The sequence below is a fragment of the Dromiciops gliroides genome, chromosome 6 (genome assembly GCF_019393635.1).
Source record: "Dromiciops gliroides isolate mDroGli1 chromosome 6, mDroGli1.pri, whole genome shotgun sequence".
Classification (NCBI taxonomy): domain Eukaryota; kingdom Metazoa; phylum Chordata; class Mammalia; order Microbiotheria; family Microbiotheriidae; genus Dromiciops; species Dromiciops gliroides.
In genome coordinates this window covers 36,193,939-36,214,566 of record NC_057866.1, presented here as the reverse complement: position 1 = coordinate 36,214,566, position 20,628 = coordinate 36,193,939, and the positions used below count along the sequence as shown (strand labels likewise).

General features: G+C 44.6%; 1 protein-coding gene across 1 annotated transcript in view; it reads left to right on the top strand.

Moving 5' to 3' along the window:
• EHF (ETS homologous factor) overlaps positions 1–20,218 on the top strand; it is a 65,528-nt gene extending 45,310 nt beyond the window's left edge. Inside the window, exons 4-9 of the mRNA XM_043972440.1 lie at positions 1,702–1,764; positions 4,447–4,515; positions 4,616–4,684; positions 15,392–15,451; positions 18,930–19,125; positions 19,856–20,218. Coding sequence (XP_043828375.1) covers positions 1,702–1,764; positions 4,447–4,515; positions 4,616–4,684; positions 15,392–15,451; positions 18,930–19,125; positions 19,856–19,955 — 557 coding nt within the window. The 3' untranslated portion in view covers positions 19,956–20,218. The remainder of the gene's footprint in view (positions 1–1,701; positions 1,765–4,446; positions 4,516–4,615; positions 4,685–15,391; positions 15,452–18,929; positions 19,126–19,855) is intronic.
• The last annotated feature ends 410 nt before the right edge of the window (positions 20,219–20,628 follow it).

Genomic DNA, 20,628 nt, shown 5'->3' with positions numbered 1-20,628 from the left:
GAAGACCTGATCCTGGGCAAGTCACTTGACCTCTCTGAGCCTCAGTTTTCCCATATATAAATTGGGCATTAATAATACCTATAACATGGGGGCAGCTAGGTGGCGGAGTGGATAGAGCACCGGCTCTGGAGTCAGGAGTACCTGAGTTCAAATCTGGCCTCAGACACTTAACACTTACTAGCTGTGTGACCCTGGGCAAGTCACTTAACCCTAATTGCCTCACTAAAAAAAAAAGAGAATAATACCTATAATACCTTCCTTACCTTGTGGTTTTAAGGCTAAATGAAGTAGTATGTGTTTACAAACCTTAAAGTGCTATGTAGATGTTGGCTATTGGCATCATCATTATTATTAATACCCATTTCATCCTTCTATAAATGAAGAATCACCATCTTCTGAAGAGTTGGCTGTTAATTGATCAAGCACCAAGGATTTCTTGGTACCTCCAACTCTAACCCTAACCCAACACCAGGGAGTTTGGGAAATCCAGGCTACCCAAACCCAACTGTTCTAGATTAATCCACAAGGTAATGTAATTCAATAGGAAGGAAGGAAGGAAGGAAGGAAGGAAGGAAGGAAGGAAAAAAGAGAGGGAAGAAGGGAGAGAGGAAGGAAGGAAGAAAAGTAGGAAAGAGGGAGGGATAAAGGAAGGGAGAGTGGGAGCAAGAAAGGAAGGAAGCATTTATTACTTCCCATGTGCTAGATACTGTGCTTTTTCATTTGACAAGCATTTATTAAACACTGCATTGGTATTCTCTGGATATCGGCATATTGGGTGGACTCCATAAAGGATGGACAAGAGCTGTCCAGGATGGAGGGACAGGCAAGGATGGGTGATGACCTCTTTCATTGGAGGTAATATACTCCCATGGCTGAGATCACAGATCTCTCAGAATATGGGAGAACTGTGTGCTAGAAGACAGGACAAAAACCACCATCTGAATGTGAGATTGACCATTCTGCTCATTCCTCTGCTGACTGTCCCTTCCCTTCCCCTTCCCCGAGTCTGGGGATATACAATATAGGACCAATAAACCCCCAGATTGGAGCTAAAAGGGACCTGGGAGGACATCTAGTCCAACTTCTCTATTGGGGGGGGGGCAGGGCAATGAGGGTTAAGTGACTTGCCCAGGGTTACACAGCTAGTAAGTGTCAAGTGTCTGAGGTTGGATTTGAACTCAGTTCCTCCTGAATCCAAGGCCGGTGCTTTATCCACTATGCTACCTAGCTGCCCCAACTTCTCTATTTTATAGATAAGGAAAATGAGGTCAAGATAGCTAAGTGAGTCTAACTCCCTCATTTTTAGGAGGAGGAGCTGAGACCCAGAGAGGTTAAATTATTTTCCCAGGTCACACACGTAGCACTTAGCGGAGCTGGGGGTCCAACTTGGCTCCTCTCACTAAACTCAGTGCTCTCTCCACTATCCTGTGCTACCCTCAGAGAGTGCCCATTCTAATGGGAGAGTACAGGATGTGCTTTCACGAGGAAAGAGAACTCTCAGAGGGCTTCAGTTGCCCGTGTTAGTGGGGGCCGTGGAGGCAAACACAAGAAGGGCTCAGGCATCTGCGGTCAGTACTCCCAAAGCCTGGCCCTGAGCCTGTCCAGGTGTCCCCATGAACAAGCCCCTGGTTAGAATCTTGAGCTTGGCTTCTCTCCTTGGTCTCACATCACATTTTAACTCTTCTGAACCATCCTCCGCAGGCCAGTGTAGCAGCGATCCGTTCCAGTCCACCCACAATGTCATCGTGAAGACAGAGCAAGCAGGTGAGCAGTAACTGGCTTTCCTGGTGCAGAGATCCCTGTGGAGAGGGATAAGTTAGAGAGAAAGGACTTTTTTTAAAAAATAGCTGACGTTTATATTGTGGTTCAAGGTTGGCAAAGTACTTTCCTTTCCATGAATTACCTCACTTGAACCTCATGAGAGACAGGCATTATAGGTGTTGTTGTTGTTGAGTCGTTTCAGTCATGTCTGACACTCTGTGACCCTATTTGCGCTTTTTTCGGCAAAGATACTGGATTATCCATTTTACAGATGAAGAAACTGAGGTACGCGGAGAGGTTCAGTGATTTACCCAAGATCACACAGGTAGCAATCAGCAGAGCTGGGGTTCCATCTCGGGTATCCTGGGTTATCTGGGGACCAGGGGAGAGGGAAGAAGAATCTGCTACTAGGATGAATTGGGTGGGGGGTGTCCCAGGGACCCAAGGCCAGAATTTGGCCGTTGGATGTTTTGTGAATCAAGTACAATAGAAACTGTCCCAGTGCATGTATTTATTCCTTGACCACATAGTTACTCTCCAATTATTAAAGGCAAAACCAATATCAGGTAAGCACATGAATTAGGCTTTGCTGGGCATCCCTATGGCTAGGCCTCCATTGTTCTTCCACACCCAAGGCTGGGCCTCTGCCTCTAGTCTCTGAGCCCACCTCAGAGGCGGGTTGAGCAATGGCCTCTGTGGAAGTTTAAACCCCTCCCTTCAGTGACCCCACAGGCACCTCTTCTCAAAGACCCAGGGGTGGGGTTTCAGGGAAAGCCCCAAAGGAGTCTCATTCTTCCTTCCCAAGCACCCCAACTTTCTTGCAGCACCAGCTCCGGAGAGTTGAGGTAAGGGGTGGAACAGCTGGTCCACCCTTGGAGTGGGGAAGAGAAGGTCCCGAGAGGGGGTAACCTCCCCCCAAACCTCCTGGGTCGGCTTTGCTGCTAAAAAACAGATGTCTGGGGTGACCAAACAAGGAGAGGGTGTAGCCCAGAGAGCTAGAGCTTGGGGTGCCCCAACATGTAGCTATTAGTTAAGATACCAGCTAAATCCCTATGTCGTAAACAGGAGGACTTAGGCAGTGAGTCAGATTTCAGATGATTTATGCAGTAAAAACAAAATGAAGATCTCAGAGGATCATAGACTTAGAATGGGAAGGTACCTTAAGCCCTTTCAGTCCAACCCCCTCATTCGACAGATGGGGAAACTGAGGCTTAGAGGGGTGGGACATGACAGATCAAGGTCACATGGACAGTCAGGGATACAGGTGGGATTCAAATCCAGGTCTTCTGAGTCGAAACTCAGGCCTCTTCCCACCAGGCTAACTCCTTTGCCAGGTGTAGGCTTTCCATTTGGGGACAAAAACTCTTTAAGTGGGGTGCTCAGAGGAAGGGGTCTTTTCATATTTCCAAAGCCAGGAAAATAGACACATTGGGATAATGTCCTAATTAGTTGCTGGCATCAGTGTAGCTCAAACAATTGGGAGGGGACCAGTTTCTCTTTGGAGCCCAGCCAGGTGTTGGGGTATCCTCTGAGAGTTAGACTTCACTTTGGGTGGGTGATGGGAAGTTTATCTTTGATTCAGAAATGTAAAGAGACATTAAGGGCCCAGAAGAGGTATTCCCCAAGCACAGAATCTGCTCCTCAAAGACTGAGACACGTGGGGGGCAGCTAGGTGGCACAGTGGATAAAGCACCGGCCCTGGATTCAGGAGTTCCTGAGTTCAAATCTGGCCTCAGACACTTGACACTTACTAGCTGTGTGACCTTGGGCAAGCCACTTAACCCCCACTGCCCGGCAAAAACAAACAAACAAAGACTGAGACACTTGCCCCTCCCCATCAGCATTTTTATTTGCTTTTGCCAACTCTTCTCCTCCTTAAAAAGGCTGCATGGCATAGGTGGATTCATTTTTTTTTAATTAAAAGGGATTAACATTAGTTTCATTTTTGGGGGAAAAAAACCTGCCAACAAACCCAATACCCCTGGGGCTAACTGGAAACTGGAGGTGTCAGCAGACCAGGGCTGGGGATCAGTGGACTTGGGCTAATGAACAAACTGAACTCAGGATGAGCCCAAAACAATTAGAAGAAAATGTATCACATATAAAGGCCATTACTCATTAATTATACAAATTTGTCTGGAAAGACTTACCCTCCCACCCTTATATGAAAATATAAGCATAGTTGTTTATGCCCAGAAGAAGATCAAGTGTGGTACACTGGGGATGTGGTCAGGAGGGACTTGGATGAATCAGTGAAATGAACAAAAAACCCTTAGTAATTATGGTGTGAAAGGCACCATGGCGTAGTGCATAGAAACCTGGAACTGGAGCCAGGAAGCCCTGGGTTCGAGTCCTGTTTTTGACACATGGGCTGGGTGACTCAACTGTCCAACTTCTTGGCAACTCTCTAAGACGATATTTCAGAGATGGTGCCAGTCTGTGTGGGTAGAGGCCAGTTTTTATAATCAAGAGATAATCCTTATGTTTTAAGCACTGTGTTAAGTGCCAGGGATACAAATACAAAAAGACAGACAGGAGCTTATGTTGATGGGGACAAAACACAGAGAGGATTGGTGGCCAGGGAAGATCATGATGATCTTGAAAGTCACCAAGCTGGTGATGTCACAAAAGTTTTCTTCTTCCTTCCTTTGAATTTCACCCCTTTTCTTCTCTTTTTCCTTTCAGACCCTTCTCTCATGACCACTTGGAAAGAAGATAATTATTTATATGACACAAACTATGGTAGCACAGTAGGTAACTACCACCCCACCATTCAAGCCATTTTCAAAGCACCCACGATGCCAGTTTGGAAGGGGGGCAGCTCCTAAACTTCCCTTGTCTTTCTTTGATTTAGAAATGATGGACAGCAAAACTTTCTGCCGAGCTCAGATCTCTATGACAACCACCAGCCACCTCCCGATTGGTAAGACAATCACTTGGGGTCGAATACTCTGATTTCCCTTTGCTTCTTATGTCAGGTCTCACTTCGATGAGCTTTCCTTATAGAATGGCTCCCAGGTGCCTTGGGGAAGGGCAGCTATTTCCATGGAGATCTCCAATATCCGGAGCAAGTGAATTTCAAATGGATTTGTTAGTCTTTTGAATTGCCCTCTCCTTTCTTTGTCCTTCTCCCTATATTCTCTGGTCCCTGTTGCCATCATGCCCTCCTCTGCCTCCCCATATCTGTCCTGAGTAAAACCTGCTTTCAGCAAAGAATTTCATAAGAACATTCCCACTAATGTATAAATTATAGGTAAATTTCATAAGAACATTCCCACTAAAGTATAAATTAGGGCAACATTGAACATGAAAGCTTTGCGTCTGCATTTCAGGAGGAGACAAAGTGTGGGGAAGACTCCCACCACACTAGAATGAAGACTGGGACTTGGAGTCCCAGACCTTGGACTCTAGTTCCAGTTTTATAACTTAACTGTGGGATCTCAGTTCCCCTCCCCCATCCCCCATAAAATGAGGGGATTGGACTAGGTTGCTTCAAAAGGCCCCTTCAGGCTTAACATTCTTTGAGTGTGTGAATACCTTAAGCCAAAGGATTGAATCTCAAGTTATGGAATTTCAGTTATAAGCAAGGTATTTGTACTGGAGGTGAGGGGCATAAGAGTTTTGTATAAACTCTTGGAACCACCCCAATGGGGGGTGGCTGCCAACTCTGCTTTCTTTTAGAGCCAGCACTGATGCCTTATTAGTCATTCTCAAAGGTGCTTAGAATGCATTAATGCCGGGCACGGCGTGTTGCTGATATTAATGGCTTACGATTATGTAGTGCTTGCACTGCACTAAGAGCTGTACAATTATTATCTCACGTATCCACACAGGAATCCTCAGAGGTAGGTGCTATTCTTTCCTTCATTTTATAGAGAAGGAAACTGAGGCAAACAGGTTTTTTTTTTAAGTGACTTGTCCAGGGTCACATAGCTAGTAAGTGTCTAAAGCTAGATTTTTTTTTTTTTGGTGAGGCAATTGGGGTTAAGTGACTTGCCCAGGGTCATACAGCTAGTAAGTGTCAAGTGTCTGAGGTCAGATTTGAACTCAGGTCCTCCTGAATCCAGGACTGGTGCTCTATCCGCTGCGCCACCTAGCTGCCCCTAAAGCTAGATTTTAATTCAGGTCTTCCTTACACCTGGCCTGGCACTCTATCCACTGCACCACCTAGCCAGCCCATATGCTGCTGCCCATAAGTCTCTGGACCTCTTTCAGCCATGTGGGTACCAAATGAAAAAATGCTTGGTAGTGTGGAGAGGGGGTCTTGACTTACCTCCACGTGAATGTGCATTGACTTGTAGAACCTGCCACAGAATCATAGAATCTCTGAATTCAAGGGATTGTAAAGGTTCTCTAGTGTAACCCACAATTGAATAGAAATCCCATTTCAGACACTTCCTAGTTATATGATCCTAGGCAAGTTACTAAACAAAAAACCAAACAATCTCCTCCTCTGTGCCTCAATTTCCCCATCTGTAAAATATGTCAGTTGGACTCAATGCTTTCTTATCTAAAATCTATGACCGTATGAGCCTTTCTTTTTCCAGCCCCTCAGTCATAGGGAACCTGCTACTTCTCAAGGCAGCCCATTATACTGCTAGAAACCACTCATTTTTCCTGAATCTGCCATTCAATGCCCCTCTGGGGCCAAGGAAGATCAGGCTAGCCCCTCTTCTGGATAGATGTCAGCCCTCTAAACACTGAAGACTGTTCTCATTTCCACTTCACTGGTGTTCCCCCTCTGTCCTATCTTCTGTCAACTCACCACGCCCAATTCCTCCTGGCTGATCTTCATGGCATGGGCTCAGGGTGCCTGCCCGTTCTCCCTACCCTCCTTGGGATGCCATCCAGCACTGCCACACGTCATTATGGGTCTTTGTCTACAGATAAACAGATGGCCTGATCTTAGTCCCTTAATCCTTGTGCTTAATTTCGGTCTGTTTGCTCTCAGAGACAGAATTTGCTCAGGCTAAGGAATGGAAAGGAAGGTTTCATTCCCAAATCAACCACCCCTTCTGTGAATCTATGAATTATGTATCTGACCTGGGGTATTTGATTACTATTCAGCGAAGTTTACTAAGGGCCCACTTTGTGCAACACCCTAGCGGTGCTAAGAGTACAGAGATGAACATGAACTAGTCCTTGCTTGCAAGTTACTTAGAGGAACTTTTGTGGGGAGGGAGTGTTGGCAGGGATAGGACACACACAGATAAGTAGGGTCCAAGGTGGGCAGTGATGGGGGGCCAGCGAAGTAATCAGAAATATTTGTGGAAAGAATTCTTCAGCGAGGGAAGTCTGGGAGGGCTGGCTAGAGGAAGGAGAGAGAGGAGGATTCTGAAAAGTCGAGAAGAGGAAAGAATACAATTTAGCCAAGGGCATTGATGTAGAAAATCAGTTGATAGATCAATAAGCATTTCTTTAATTCAGTTTTCTTTTCAATAAGCATTTATTAAGCACTTACTATACCAGGTCCTTTGAAGATACAAAGAAAAAAAACATTCCTTGCCCTCAAAGGGCTTACATTCTAACTGGGGACACTAAAAAAAGAGGCATGCAGCATAGATGGAAGCTAACCTTAACAGGGGATGGGGCTAGCAATATCGGGAACCAGAAAACGCCTCCTTTCCTGTAGAAACTGAGCCTTGGGAGGCATGGGAAGAGCTGGGTTCAGATCTTGCTTCAGATGTTTACTAATTTTTGATCCTGGGCAAGTCGGTCAATTTCACTCAGTTTCCTTATCTGTAAAATGGGGGGGGGGGGGAGGACAAGTTTGTTGTGAGGATTGGTTGAGATGATATAGGACAAGTACCTTGTAAGCTTTAGTGCTTATAATGTAATTTGTTGTTGTTATAATTATTACTATTATTTATTATTATTAAGGGAAGCCAGAAATTCTAGCAGGAGGGGTTAGGAGGGAGAGCCTTTCAGGCATGAGGTTCACTAACGCAAAGGTTGGAAGACTAGGGATGAAGTATTTCGTAACAGCTAATTGTCCGGTTTGACCATAGGAAGAGGACTGATCACATCAGGCTAGAGGGGGAGGTTGGGATTAGACTGTGGAGGGCACTGAATGCCAGGCTGAGGAGTGTGTATTTTAATATAAGATCTGATGTGACCCAGAGGTAGTAATAGACTGAAAAAAATGCACTGGTCCCAGGTTAACATGTATCACTCTCATGCATCCTCTGCCAGGACTTCTCCTTGGCAATCTCTTTAGACAAAAGTTTCCCAAGGTCACAGCAGTGGTGGGAGATATTGGGGTGGAAAGACAGGGATATGGGAAATCAGAAGACTTGGCTGTGCCCCAGTTCTCACTCTGTGTGGCAGGGGGTTAGGGGAGCCTGCATTTCCTGGAAGGTAACACACATACCCCACCACCATCACCCCTGCTATAAAGCCAAATGGCTATCAACCAGTCAACATGCAATTGTGAAGACACTGTTCTAGGCCCTGGGGTTACAGAGATAAAAAGGAAGCAATCCCCGCCCCCCTTGGTACTACTCCTGGTTCTGTCACCCATAGGCTGGGTCACTTGGAGTCATTCGCTTCCCCTTTAACTTTCCTTATCTATAAAAAGAGGGGGTTCAACGAGATGGTCTCTGAGGTCCTTCCCAGCTTTGACACTGATGAAAATGTGGCCTCCCAGCTGAGCACCAGGCCTCAGGTACAATTATTATCTCCTGTATCCTCACAGGAATCTTTGGAGGTAGGTGCTATTCTTTCCTTCATTTTATAGAGAAGGAAACTGAGGCAAACAGGTTCCTTTCCAGAAATCCCTGGACTCTTACCTAAAGCTATTTCCTTCATGGCAGAATGAATTTGAATCAATCAACAACCCAATCTTAGAGATGACTAGGTTTGGTCAGGGCTGAGAACACAGTCCCAATACTCTGGGCTCAGGGAACTTGCCTTGGATAAACCTGTGTTTTAATCCAGGCTAGAAAATGGGGACAGGAAATTTTGGTCCCCTGTCTGCTTTAGAGAATGAAGGAAAAGGCTTCCCCGGTGAGGAGAAGGAGTCTAATTTTATACAGCTGGGTGGTGCAGTGTTTAGAGCTCTGGACCTGGAGTCAAGAAGACCTGACATCAGACATCTGAGTTCAGAGTGGTGTGACCCTGGACAAGTTACTTAACTTCTGCCTTCCTCAGTTTCCTCATCTATAAAGCGGGGATAATAATAGCACCTTCCTCCCAGGGTTGTTGTGAAGATCAAATGAGATGTCATCTTTAAATATTATCTTTACAAATCTTAAAGTACTGTATAGGGGCAGCTAGGTGGCGCAGTGGATAGAGCACCGGCCCTGACATCAGGAGTCCCTGAGTTCAAATCTGGCTTCAGATACTTAGCGCTTACTAGCTGTGTGACCCTGGGCAAGTCACTTAACCCCAATTGCCTCACTAAAAACAAAACAAAACAAAAATAAAGTACTGTATAAATGCTAGCTATTGTCAAGTGGTATTAGTGGAGGTGTCTGGGAAGGGAAGAGGCTTGATCAAAATTCCAGACTAGATCTGTCCAGTACAACTAAAGATCAGTCAGTCAACAAACAATGACTAATGTGCCAATTGCTTTACTAAGCTCTGGGAATACAAAGAAAGCAAAAAGATAGTTCCTGCCTTCAAGAAGCTCATGATACAATGAGCAAGACCACATGCAGGTGCTGTGTGCAATCTGATATGCAGGATAAATAAGATTAGAGGGGATGAGCTCAGATGAGCGCTGAGATAGGTCCCTTCTAGCCCTAAATATGTAATTCTTTTTTTGTTTGTTTGTTTGTTTTTGTTGTGGGGTTGTGGTTTTTTTGGTGAGGCAATTGGGGTTAAGTGATTTGCCCAGGGTCACACAGCTAGTAAGTGTTGTGTCTGAGGCCGGATTTGAACTCAGGTCCTCCTGAATCCAGGGCCGGCACTCTATCCACTGCGCCACCTAGCTGCCTCTAAATATGTAATTCTATGAGTATGTCTAGGACTTCCTAGGATCCTAGATTTAGGGAAAGGGGAAAGGAACAAGCATTTGTTAAGCACCTACTATGTGCCAGGCACTCTGCTAAGCACTTTATGAATATTATCTAATTTGGAATAGTGACTTGCCGAGCTTTGTTAAGAGCTAATAAGTGAGGCAGGTAGGACTTGACTCCAAAGGCAGTGTTCTTCTATCCATTATGTCAAGTTGCCTCACTTACCCCACTACACTTCCCCAGTTGACCGATGGGGGCTCAGATGGAAGCAGCCTCTATCCACAGCTAGACTGGACCAGAGCCATGACACCAATCTGCTAATACTGGTGGGTTCCATCATTAAATCTCAAGGCTTCATCTAAAGTCGTTTGATTGAGAATCTTTGTGTTTGAGGACGATTAACCGGCAAAGCTAAGGCGGGGCCTGGCTTAAACTGATGCCCTCTGTGATAAGTAGAGGTGGGGGAAGTTGAGTTTGTTTTGATTTCTCTGACATCTGCCCATTTTCATAAGAACCTTGCCAGTATTCTTGATGATCTTGATAGTCCTGGAACCCTGTCATGCCAACTCTGGCTTGATGTGTTTATCCACTGACTTGTTGGGCCTAAAGCTAGGGCGTTGTAGCCTCTTATAACACTGAAATTTGTATATCCCGTAAAGAAATTGCTCACAGCTGAATCATATGCAAATACCCCTAATCTCTGCTATGAGCAAGGCAGTGGGGTTGAAGTCATGTTCTAACACTTGCATTGTAAAACCAGCGGGCAGGACTGCTGGGCCTCTAACAGTGGATGAGCCTTGTTTTAGGGGAACAAAATCGGAGATACAGGGTTCATGGGATCATACATCTAGAGCTGGGAAGGACCCGGGAGTCCATCTAATTCAACTCCCTCAGTTTATTTTATTTTTAAAAATATTATTTTTGACCAACAAAAATCTATTTTCTTCTACACTAAGACAAAATTGTCAGAAGGGGGAAGAAAAATTAAAGCCTTGTAACAAATGGGTATGGTCAAGCAAAACATTTGTGCAGGGGCCATGTCAAAAAAAAAAAAAGGGTGTCTTCTCTTGTACCCTTAGTCTGTCACCTCTGTCAGGAGAGGGTAGCATGCTTCATCACTGACACATCAGAATTAGGGTTGGTCATTGTGGAGATCAGAGTTCTTATCTTTCAAAATTGTTTGTCTTTATGGTGTTATTATCAATGTATACATTATTCTCCTGGTTCTACTCAGGTCATCTGCATCAGTTCATACACATCTTCCCAGATTTCTTTTTCTTTTTTTTTTTTTTGGTTGGGCAATGAGGGTTAAGTGACTTGCCCAAGGTCACACAGCTAGTAAGTGTCAAGTGTCTGAGGCCAGATTTTGAACTCGGGTCCTCCTGAATCCAGGGCCGGTGCACCACCTAGCTGCCCCCCACCCCAGTTTTCTTTGAAATGGTCTCTCTCATCATTTCTTACGCATAATAGTGTTCTATCCCATTTATATACCATAATTTGTTTGGACATTCTCCAACTGGTGGACATCACCCCCTCCCCCTCATTTATAGTTGTCTGATATCACAAAAAGAGCTGTTAAATTTTTGTACATAGGGATCCTTTTCCTCTTTCTTTGATCTTTTTGTCAGTCCTCTCTTTTTACAATGAAAGAAACTGATTTGAACCTGGGTCCTACGAAACTTAAGCCCTAAGAAAGAAGGGCTAATGTAGCCAGGAGGAGCTTTGCCTTCATGGTCTATACCATCACTTTAACAATAAATTACATTTATATATGGTGCTTGATGGTTTAAAAAGTGATTTATATGTACATTCTCATCTGTGTCCTCATAACTGCAGACAGATACTATAGATACCATTTCCCCCATTTTCTGGATGAGGGAACTGAGGTGGTTTTTTTTTGTTTTTTGTTTTTTTGTTTTTGGTGAGGCAATTGGGGTTAAGTGACTTGCCCAGGGCCACACAGCTAGTAAGTGTCAAGTGTCTGAGGCTGGATTTGAACTCAGGTCCTCCTGAATCCAGGGCCGGTGCTCACTGTGCCACCTAGCTGCCCCTCAGGAACTGAGTTTTAAAGAGCTCAATGGGGCTCCCCTGGGATCATGTAGCTGGTAAGCTTCAGACATAAGCTGGATGTGAACCCATTTCTTCCTGACTTTGGCTAACCCCCAAAGTGCGGCCTTTACCCAGAAATCATGGAATGTGTGGGCCATTGAGGGGAGGAGTGTTTTCTCTGAGCCCAGCCCTGACTCCGAAAGGCCTTCCAAGTACCCCTCCTGGGTGCCCTTAGAAGGCTCCTGTTACCACACACTGCTCTCTGGGTAACCACATCTCTTTGTCTAGGGAGCAGCATTGACCTGTCACCATGATGTATCACTCTGTGTCAGTGGGGCAGTGCCAAGGCAGTTACGACATTGTCACATCCTGCTGTGGGGGATGTTGCAATCTCCTTCGCCCTGCTCCCTCCTGCCCAGTGGAGAGGGGGATGGAGGGCTCTTTGGTTTTCCTGGGAATTAGCCTTCCCATCTTCCAGAGAAACCAACTGATCATGGGGGGTAGAGGGGTGGGGCAGTTGTGTAGACTTCATTTGGTTGGTTCCTCAGACTTTGCAATCAGAGGATATTGATTGGAACCCTACTTTACATATATTATCTCTTTTCATTCTTACAACAACCCTGGGAGGTAGGTGCTATTATTATCCCCATTTTGTTGTTGTTCAGTGTTGTCCTACTCTCTCTCTCTCTTTTTTTTTTTTTTTTTTGGTTTTCTTGGCAAAGATACTGGAGTGGTTTGCTATTTCCTTTTCCAACGTGCTTCCATTTTATAGATGAGGAACTGAGACAAATAGGGGTTAAGTGACTTGCATAGGGTCACACAGCTAGTAAGTATCTGAGGCTGGATGGCTGGATTTGAACTCAGATCTTCCTGACTCCAGACCCCGGGCTCTAACAAACTGCATTAAACCACTTCTTTCATTTATCAAGTATTTGTTTTATCTCCCCTTGGAAAAGAAAAGGTAGTCCTTGTAACAAATATAGATCATCAAAGAAGACATTCACATATTACCCATTTTAAATTAATTTCTTTCAGTTATCAAGCACTTACCTGTAAAATGATAGGATTAGACTAGATAAATGATCTCTGATTTCCCTTCCAGCTCTAAATATGTTGATCTATGACTTTTCCTTATATTTCAAAAGGTTTCTATCTGGCTACAATTCCTGTAGTCACCCAAATCATAGAATGGACACATCAAGTCAAACCTACATACATTTATTAAGCCCTTACCGTCTGCTAGGCACTGTGTTAAGTGATGGAGATACAAAAAAAGGTCAAAACCCAAATGAAGCAAAAGACAGTCCCTGGGGGCAGCTAGGTGGCACAGTGGATAAAGCACTGGCCTTGGATTCAGGAGGCCCTGAGTTCAAATCTGGCCTCAGACACTTGATACTTACTAGCTGTGTGACCCTGGGCAAGTCACTTAACCCTCATTGCCTTACAAAACAAACAAACAAACAAATAAATTTTTGAAAAAACACAGTCCCTACCCTCAGGGAGCTTACAGTCAAATGAGGGAGGCAACCACATGCAAACAGGATACTTACAGGAAAAATTGGAAGTCAACAACAGAAGACATTAGCATTAAGGAGGATGGGAAGGGGCAGCTAGGTGGTGCAGTGGATAGAGCACCGGCCCTGGAGTCAGGACTACTGAGTTCAAATCCGGCCTCAGACACTTAACACTTACTAGCTGTGTGACCCTGGGCAAGTCACTTAACCCCAATTGCCTCACTAAAAAAAAAAGAAAAAGAAAAAAAGGAGGATGGGAAAAGGCAGACACTGGTAAGGAGGCCCGTGTCACTGTCTCAGTGTCCTGGGCCATGGTTCTTTTTTTTTCTTTCTTTTTTTTTTTTTTAGTGAGGCAATTGGGGTTAAGTGACTTGCCCAAGGTCACACAGCTAGTAAGTGTTAAGTGTCTGAGGCTGGATTTGAACTCAGGTAGTCCTGACTCCAGGGCCGGTGCTCTATCCACTGTGCCACTTAGCTGCCCCTGGCCATGGTTCTTCTTGAGTTACTGTGATCCCAAAAGTTAGTTGGCCGCTGGCTGACCCTCCCAGCTTAGCTTGGCTGGCCTTCTGATGACGGACGCACTGCATCGGGGCCGCTTAGATTTGTGCTCCTTCGGGTTGGCACAGCCTTCAAAAAACCAAGGTCACCTCAGAGCAGACTGGATTCAGCCCAAAGACAGAGCTAGAACAGGGGCCAGGAGAGGACCACATTCTACAGCTTTCCTTAGATTCTCATTTGCTGGGTGACCCTGGGTGAGTAAGAAGCCTCCTGAGCCTTGGTTTCCATACCTGTAGGAGCACTGACCTGTTGTTGTGGTTGTGAAGAGGAAACAAGATAATATAGATAAAGAGGTGTATAAAGAGGAGCGACTGGGATAACATCTTGACAAATTTTTGTCTCTTCCCATCCAACTCAGGTAGTTTGCACAGGGCCATTGTGGGCCTTCTGTAGAGAGAAGCTCAGTCAGGTAGATGGCTCCATCTATGAGAGGTGGCCCAGAATGCTTAAGTCCAGTTGGTGTCTGAACTCGGACACCCCATCGTCTCTTTTCTTTTTTATAAAAGTATTTTATTATTTTCTAGTTACATGTAGAGATAGTTTTCAACATTTGTTTTTTGGTTTATTTGTTGTTGTTCTTTTGTGAGGCAGTGGGGGTTAAGTGACTTGCCCAGGGTCACACAGCTAGTAAGTGTCAAGTGTCTGAGGCCGGATTTGAACTCAGGTCCTCCTGACTCCAGGGCCAGTGCTCTATCCACTGCGCCACCTAGCCGCCCCCACACCCCATAGTCTCTTAATGGGAATAGGGATGGATTCGGTTTCAGGAGAATGAAATCTGGAAGTAGCCAATGATCACCATTGGGCTATCATTCTGTAGAAGGGAGTGAGTCCTCTTGGTCCAGTCTGTTACAGTGTCATAATATCATAGATTTAGAGAAGAGTCCTCAGAGGCCAGCTAGTCCAATCTCCTCATTTTAGAAAAAGGCAACTGAGACCCAGAGAGTGGAAGAGACTTGCCCAAGGTCACACAGCTCTCCAGTGGCAGGCTCAGTGTTTAAATCCAGTTGCTCTGACTCCAAGTCTTAACAGTCATTCCTCTCCACCACTTTTCTGGATTGGGCGGCTTGGGGGTTATTTTTTATGTGAGGCAGTGCTACACCAAACTGGGTTGGGAGGGGGTGGAGTTTGCATTGAGGTAGTTATTATACCCATTCTTTGTATAGTCTCCCTAAATATCACCATAATATAAAGTCCCACAGACAACACAGACGATGCCCCCAATTTTGCCTCTCAGTTTTACAGTTTTAACCTGATTTCAAGCTTGCCTCTGTCATTTTTTCTCCCTTGGTGACAGGCACAGGGCCCACAGTGAGTCATTTCTTTGTTAAACTAATCTATACGTTTCTGTAGTCACCCAAACCCCATCAATGGTTCCTTTGTCAGGCTGATTAAAATATAACTTTGCATGCCAAAAAGAAAAAAAAAAGGGATTTATCCCAGTTTGAAAGGTGTCTCTCTTTATAACAGACATTTGCATTTTTGTATTATTAAAATGAAAAAGAATGGTGTGGAGTATGTAACCCGAGTGTCTTTTCTGTTCATCCTGAGCAGATTCACCCGATCTGAAAAAGGAGCCAGAACATCCAACCAAATCTCACACCAAAAAACACAGTAAGTGGCCCCCTTGTGACCAGCGAGCCCAGGCTGGCCTCCCCTGATGACCTTCCACAGGCTGGCATCGCCCGACCTTCCTAGTGCTTTCTCCCTCTGAATCTATGGATGATATGCCCAGACCCAATCAGATCACCCATCTCTGAGGCCTTCTTGCCCCAGTTATCATGCTTTCCCCTTTCACCTGCTGAATCCCTACTTGTCTTCTAAATCCAATTCAGATGCCAGTGACGTGATAGGAAGCTGTTCTGATGCCTGAGGGTGGTAAACATCCCCTTTTGGTCTCACCACTTTAATGCCCATAATCAGAGAATATTGTATCCCATACTTCCCTATGTTTGGTTTAGCCCCCTTGTACACGGAAGGGGCTATGTACCATATAAACACCTTGAGGGCAAAGGCTTTCACTTTTGTATTTGTAGACAGTGCCCAGTGCATGGTAACCACTATATCAATGTTTGTTGATTGCTTAGCTCAATTTCTTTTCACCTCTCTCTAGAATTGTATACAGTAGGCACTAACTAATAAGTGTTCATTGAATGAATAAAACAGGTGGAGTGATGTTGGGATGAATGGATAGGTAGGCAGATGGAGACATTATTACTGTTGAGCAGAAAAGGCCCTCCATTGCCCAAGAGAAGCTGGGCACAGGTTTTTGGGGTGACCAGTAGTACAGACTGGGGATGCTAATTATGGAAGCTTATAAGCGATCATCTCATCCAGTCCTCACATGTTACAGAGGAGGAGCCTGAGCTCCCCTCCCCCAAATGGCATCACAGAGTTTTAGAGTTTTAGAGGCTGATAGGCACCTCAGGGGGCTGTCTAGTTCAACACATGGTCAAAAGAATCCCTTCTCCAACATTCTTGGCAAGTGGGCATCCAATCTCGCCTTGAAAGCCTAGGGAGGAGCCCTCTACCTCCCAAGGCAGCTATTTGCCTTATGGATCTTTGTAATTGCCAAAGAAGTTGACTCTCCCATGCATTGGGATGGTCATTGAAATTCTCAACCACAGCTTTTAGGTGATTCTCCCCAAATCACACAGATAGTAAATAACAGAGACAAGATTTGAACTCATGGCTTTTGATCTCCAAGCCAAGGCTTGCTTTCACACCATGTCAGACTCGTTGCTGCCAATCACTTCTCCAGCTGGCCTTCTCTGTGCCCTCCCACCCCTAGCCTTTACTCACATCCTAAAATGGAGGAGCTGGGGCAGCTAGGTGGCTCAGAGTCACATTTAAAACTCAGCTTTTAATAGTGAAAACTAAGCAGTGCCTCTGCCACTTACTGACTGACTATGTGACCTTGGGGGAGTTGCTTTGTTACCTTGAAGCCTCAGTTTTCTCATCTGTAAAATAAGGATTATGATATTTCCATGACTGATGTCCCAGGGTTGTTCTGAGTAGTAAATGGGATAATGGATCGCAGATCATAGGTTTAGAGCTGGTCTGAAGAGACTATGTAGTCCAGCTGCCTTTTGTTACAAAGGAGGAAACCAAGGCCCAGAGAGGTGATATGACTTGGGATCATAGTTTTAGAGCCAGAAGGAATTGACCTTGAAAGCCATCTAACACAACCCCTGAAATGTGCAGGTAAGGAAAAATGAGCCAGGGGTGCATAAATAGTAAAAAAGGAGAGCGAGAATTTAAATCCAGATCCTTTGACTTTATAAAAAGCATTCTCACTACTGTGCTGCTCTAAAGGGCTGTAGAAATATAACATTGCTCTTGAGATGGAGCCAAGGAGCTGGGATGAATTGCCAGGAGAGGACCACATTCTACACCTTCTGAGTGACCAAGGATAAAATTTGTCTGTAAGCTAATGTCACTTCCTGTGGCTACCCTCATTTAAAAAAAAAAAATACAAACCAACAACAATTGGGATTAAGTAACTTGTCCAGGGTCACACAGTACTAAATAAATGTGTAAATGTATGAAACTGGATTTGAACTCAGGCTCTCCTGACTCCGGATCCTGTGCTCTATCCACTGCACTACCTAGCTGCCCTGTCTACTCTCATTTAAAAAACACACACACATACATATTGGGAAAGGTGAAAGGTTCCAACCTTTTGTGAGATGACATTTCATTTTGAGGCCAACTGGCTCTTCTCTTCCTGGTCATTTCAATACTGACTCTTTTACAAGCACTTGGCCATAGAACATTTTAGAGGAAGTTGTCCACCAAGTGAGATTTTCTGGGCACTCAGAGTTAGCCAGTAAACAATCATTTATTAAGAGTTTACTGTCAATCAACAAACATTTATTAAGCACCATGCTAAAGCATGGTGCTAAGTATTGGGGATGCAAAGAAATGTCAAAACAGTCCCTTCCCTAAAGGAGTTTACATTTTAATGGAGTTGGAGTTCTTTTTTGGAAATTCTAAGAGGAGGGTATGAAGAGGGATTTGGGGATAAATGGTATTTCTCTTCCTTCCTTCTTTCCTTCCTTCCTTCCTTCCTCCCCTCCCTCACTCCTTTCTTTCTTTCTTCCTTCTTTTCTTCCTTCCTTCTTCACTTCTCTCTCTCCTTTCTTCCTTCTTTTCTTCCCTCCCTTCTTCCTTCCTTCCTCACTCCTTCTCTCCCTCCCTCCTTCCTTCTTTCCTTTATTTCCCTTTCTCCTCTGTCTATTTCTCTCTGTCTTTCTCTGTCTCTCTCTGTTCATGGCCTTCTCTCCACCCCCATCCCCCTTTCCTGAAGATACTTGTACCTGTAGGAAAGAAATACTTGTTTTCAAGATCCAAGATATAGCAGTTTCTCCACAGATTGTCTTCTGTTTTGACAGATGTATGAGATCATAGACATGGAGCTGGGGACCAGCAGTTGAGGGAAGTATCAATAGAAATATAAACTGAAATGTAGAAATGACTTGATGAATTTACTGGGGAAGAGCTCTAGTCCAGCCTTCAGTCCTCAACTAACACACACTGAAAGGTTTCCAGCATTGTGTCATGTACATAGTAGGTGCTTAATAGTTGCTTGTCGAATTGAATTGAAGCACATATCCCATGTGTTGAGGGGAATAGAATTTTAGAACCAAAAGGCACCTCAGAAGTCATCAAGTTTAACCCTTATTAGAATAAAAATCGACCAACAAGCAGTTATTAAACACTTATTGGATGCCAGGCACTGCGCTAAGCATTAGGAGTACAAATGCAAGCATAAAGAAAGACGACTCCCTGCCTTCAAGGAACCTAGATTCTAATAAGAGAAGAGAACACCTAAAAAGGAACTGAAGGAGGGGGAGACCCAAAGGAAGGTGTTAGACTGGCAAGAATCGATAGTCCAATTCGCCGATTCAGTCCAATTCAATTCACTTACTATATGCCAGACTCTGTCAAAACAAAACAGCAGCAACAGGAAAGTAACACTCCCTGCCCCCAAAGCACTTACATTCTCCAGGAGTAGCCACTAAAGTGTTTAGAAGTCATGTTAACCTCCTCTCACTCCCTGGTAATTGATTTTCTCTGTTTTCTTGGTTAGACCCTCGAGGGACTCACTTGTGGGAGTTTATCCGAGATATTCTCTTGAACCCAGATAAGAACCCAGGGTTAATAAAGTGGGAAGACCGGTCTGAGGGCATCTTCAGGTTCTTGAAATCAGAGGCAGTGGCTCAGCTCTGGGGGAAGAAGAAGAACAATAGCAGCATGACCTACGAAAAACTCAGCCGAGCTATGAGGTAAACAGTTCCAGAATCATTCTAGAATGCCATAAGAGCTGAATGTCCTAAATAGTCCCAGAATCATTCTAGAATGCCATAAGAGCTGAATGACCTAAATAGTCCCAGAATCATTCTAGAATGCCATAAAAGCTGAATGACCTAAATAGTTCCAGAATCATTCTAGAATGCCATAAAAGCTGAATGACCACTTACAGCGCCTACCGACCCTGGTGGGGCATTAGGACCAGTTTGACCTCTGGAAAGTCCCCCTCCTTCCCTGTGCTTCAGTTTCTTCCTCTGTTAAATGAGGGAGTTGGGCCGGATGACTTGTAAGCTCCCTTCTAGCCCTAAATGGGTGATTCTATAATGTTGGCTCCTGGGGCAAGTGGCTTCAAGGACACCCTCAGCTGGGGAAGGGGCCAAGAGCTACCCTTTTTGTGTATGTGTTGGGGAGAAGGGGGAGAGACAGACAGACAGACAGACAGACTAATCACTTGGGAAACTTGTCTCCTGGCTTCCATACAGTGGTTGGAGGGAAGTGGGGAGAATCACTCACCCCTAACCAAGGTGCTAAATTCAGTGATTTGCATGTTGCTGAAGGTCTGAAAGTGGTTTCAGCTCCCTCTAATTTCGGTGCTTTGTGGCAGAGTGCCAACTGCTCCACCCTACTTACAGCTCTGCCTCCCAGACTCAAGTCTTCCACCAACTCAGACCTAACCAACCTCCTTGCATATTTTTCTCCTTTCAGATACTATTACAAACGAGAAATCCTGGAACGTGTGGATGGACGGAGACTAGTATATAAATTTGGGAAGAATGCCCGAGGATGGAGAGAAAATGAAAATTAGGGCTGTTGAAGACAAATCAAAACACACACACACACACACACACACCCCACTACCACCACCACCACCAACAACAACAAGCAAGAACCTCTGGACGTAAATATTTCAGAGACTACTTTTCTCCTATTTATGTACCATAAGGGAAGAAACAATCTACGTCTAACGGGAAGAAGGAACACTACAGTTGTTAAAATTATTTTGTTACTTTGAAGTATGTCCTGTATGGGGAAAAAACGTACACAGTTTTCTGTGAAATATGATGCTGAATGTGGTTATGATCAATTTTTGTCTCTTGTCGTGAAGTTCATTTTTGTTGCAAGAATAACATGATTCTCAACCTTTTGCTACCTGCCTAGAGGAAGAGAAAAAAACAAAAAAGAAATCAGAGGGCATTAAATATTGTTTGTTTGTCTTTAATGCAAGATAACTTAGAATAAAGTGACATGTTCTCTGTTCATGAGGACACCAAGTGTCCTTGGAAGACTTGGATACAATAGCTTGACTGTACTCCAATAACATAGCTCTGATATGCTGGGAACCTACAGGATCAATGGTGATGAGCCTTAAGGATGCTGGGAGATTGGACTTGGTCTCTGGGTGATCAGTGATTGGAGGCTGGAGAGGATGCCTGCTCCACTCCGGTCTTGGAGCAATGCTAACTGAGTTTAATGGGGAG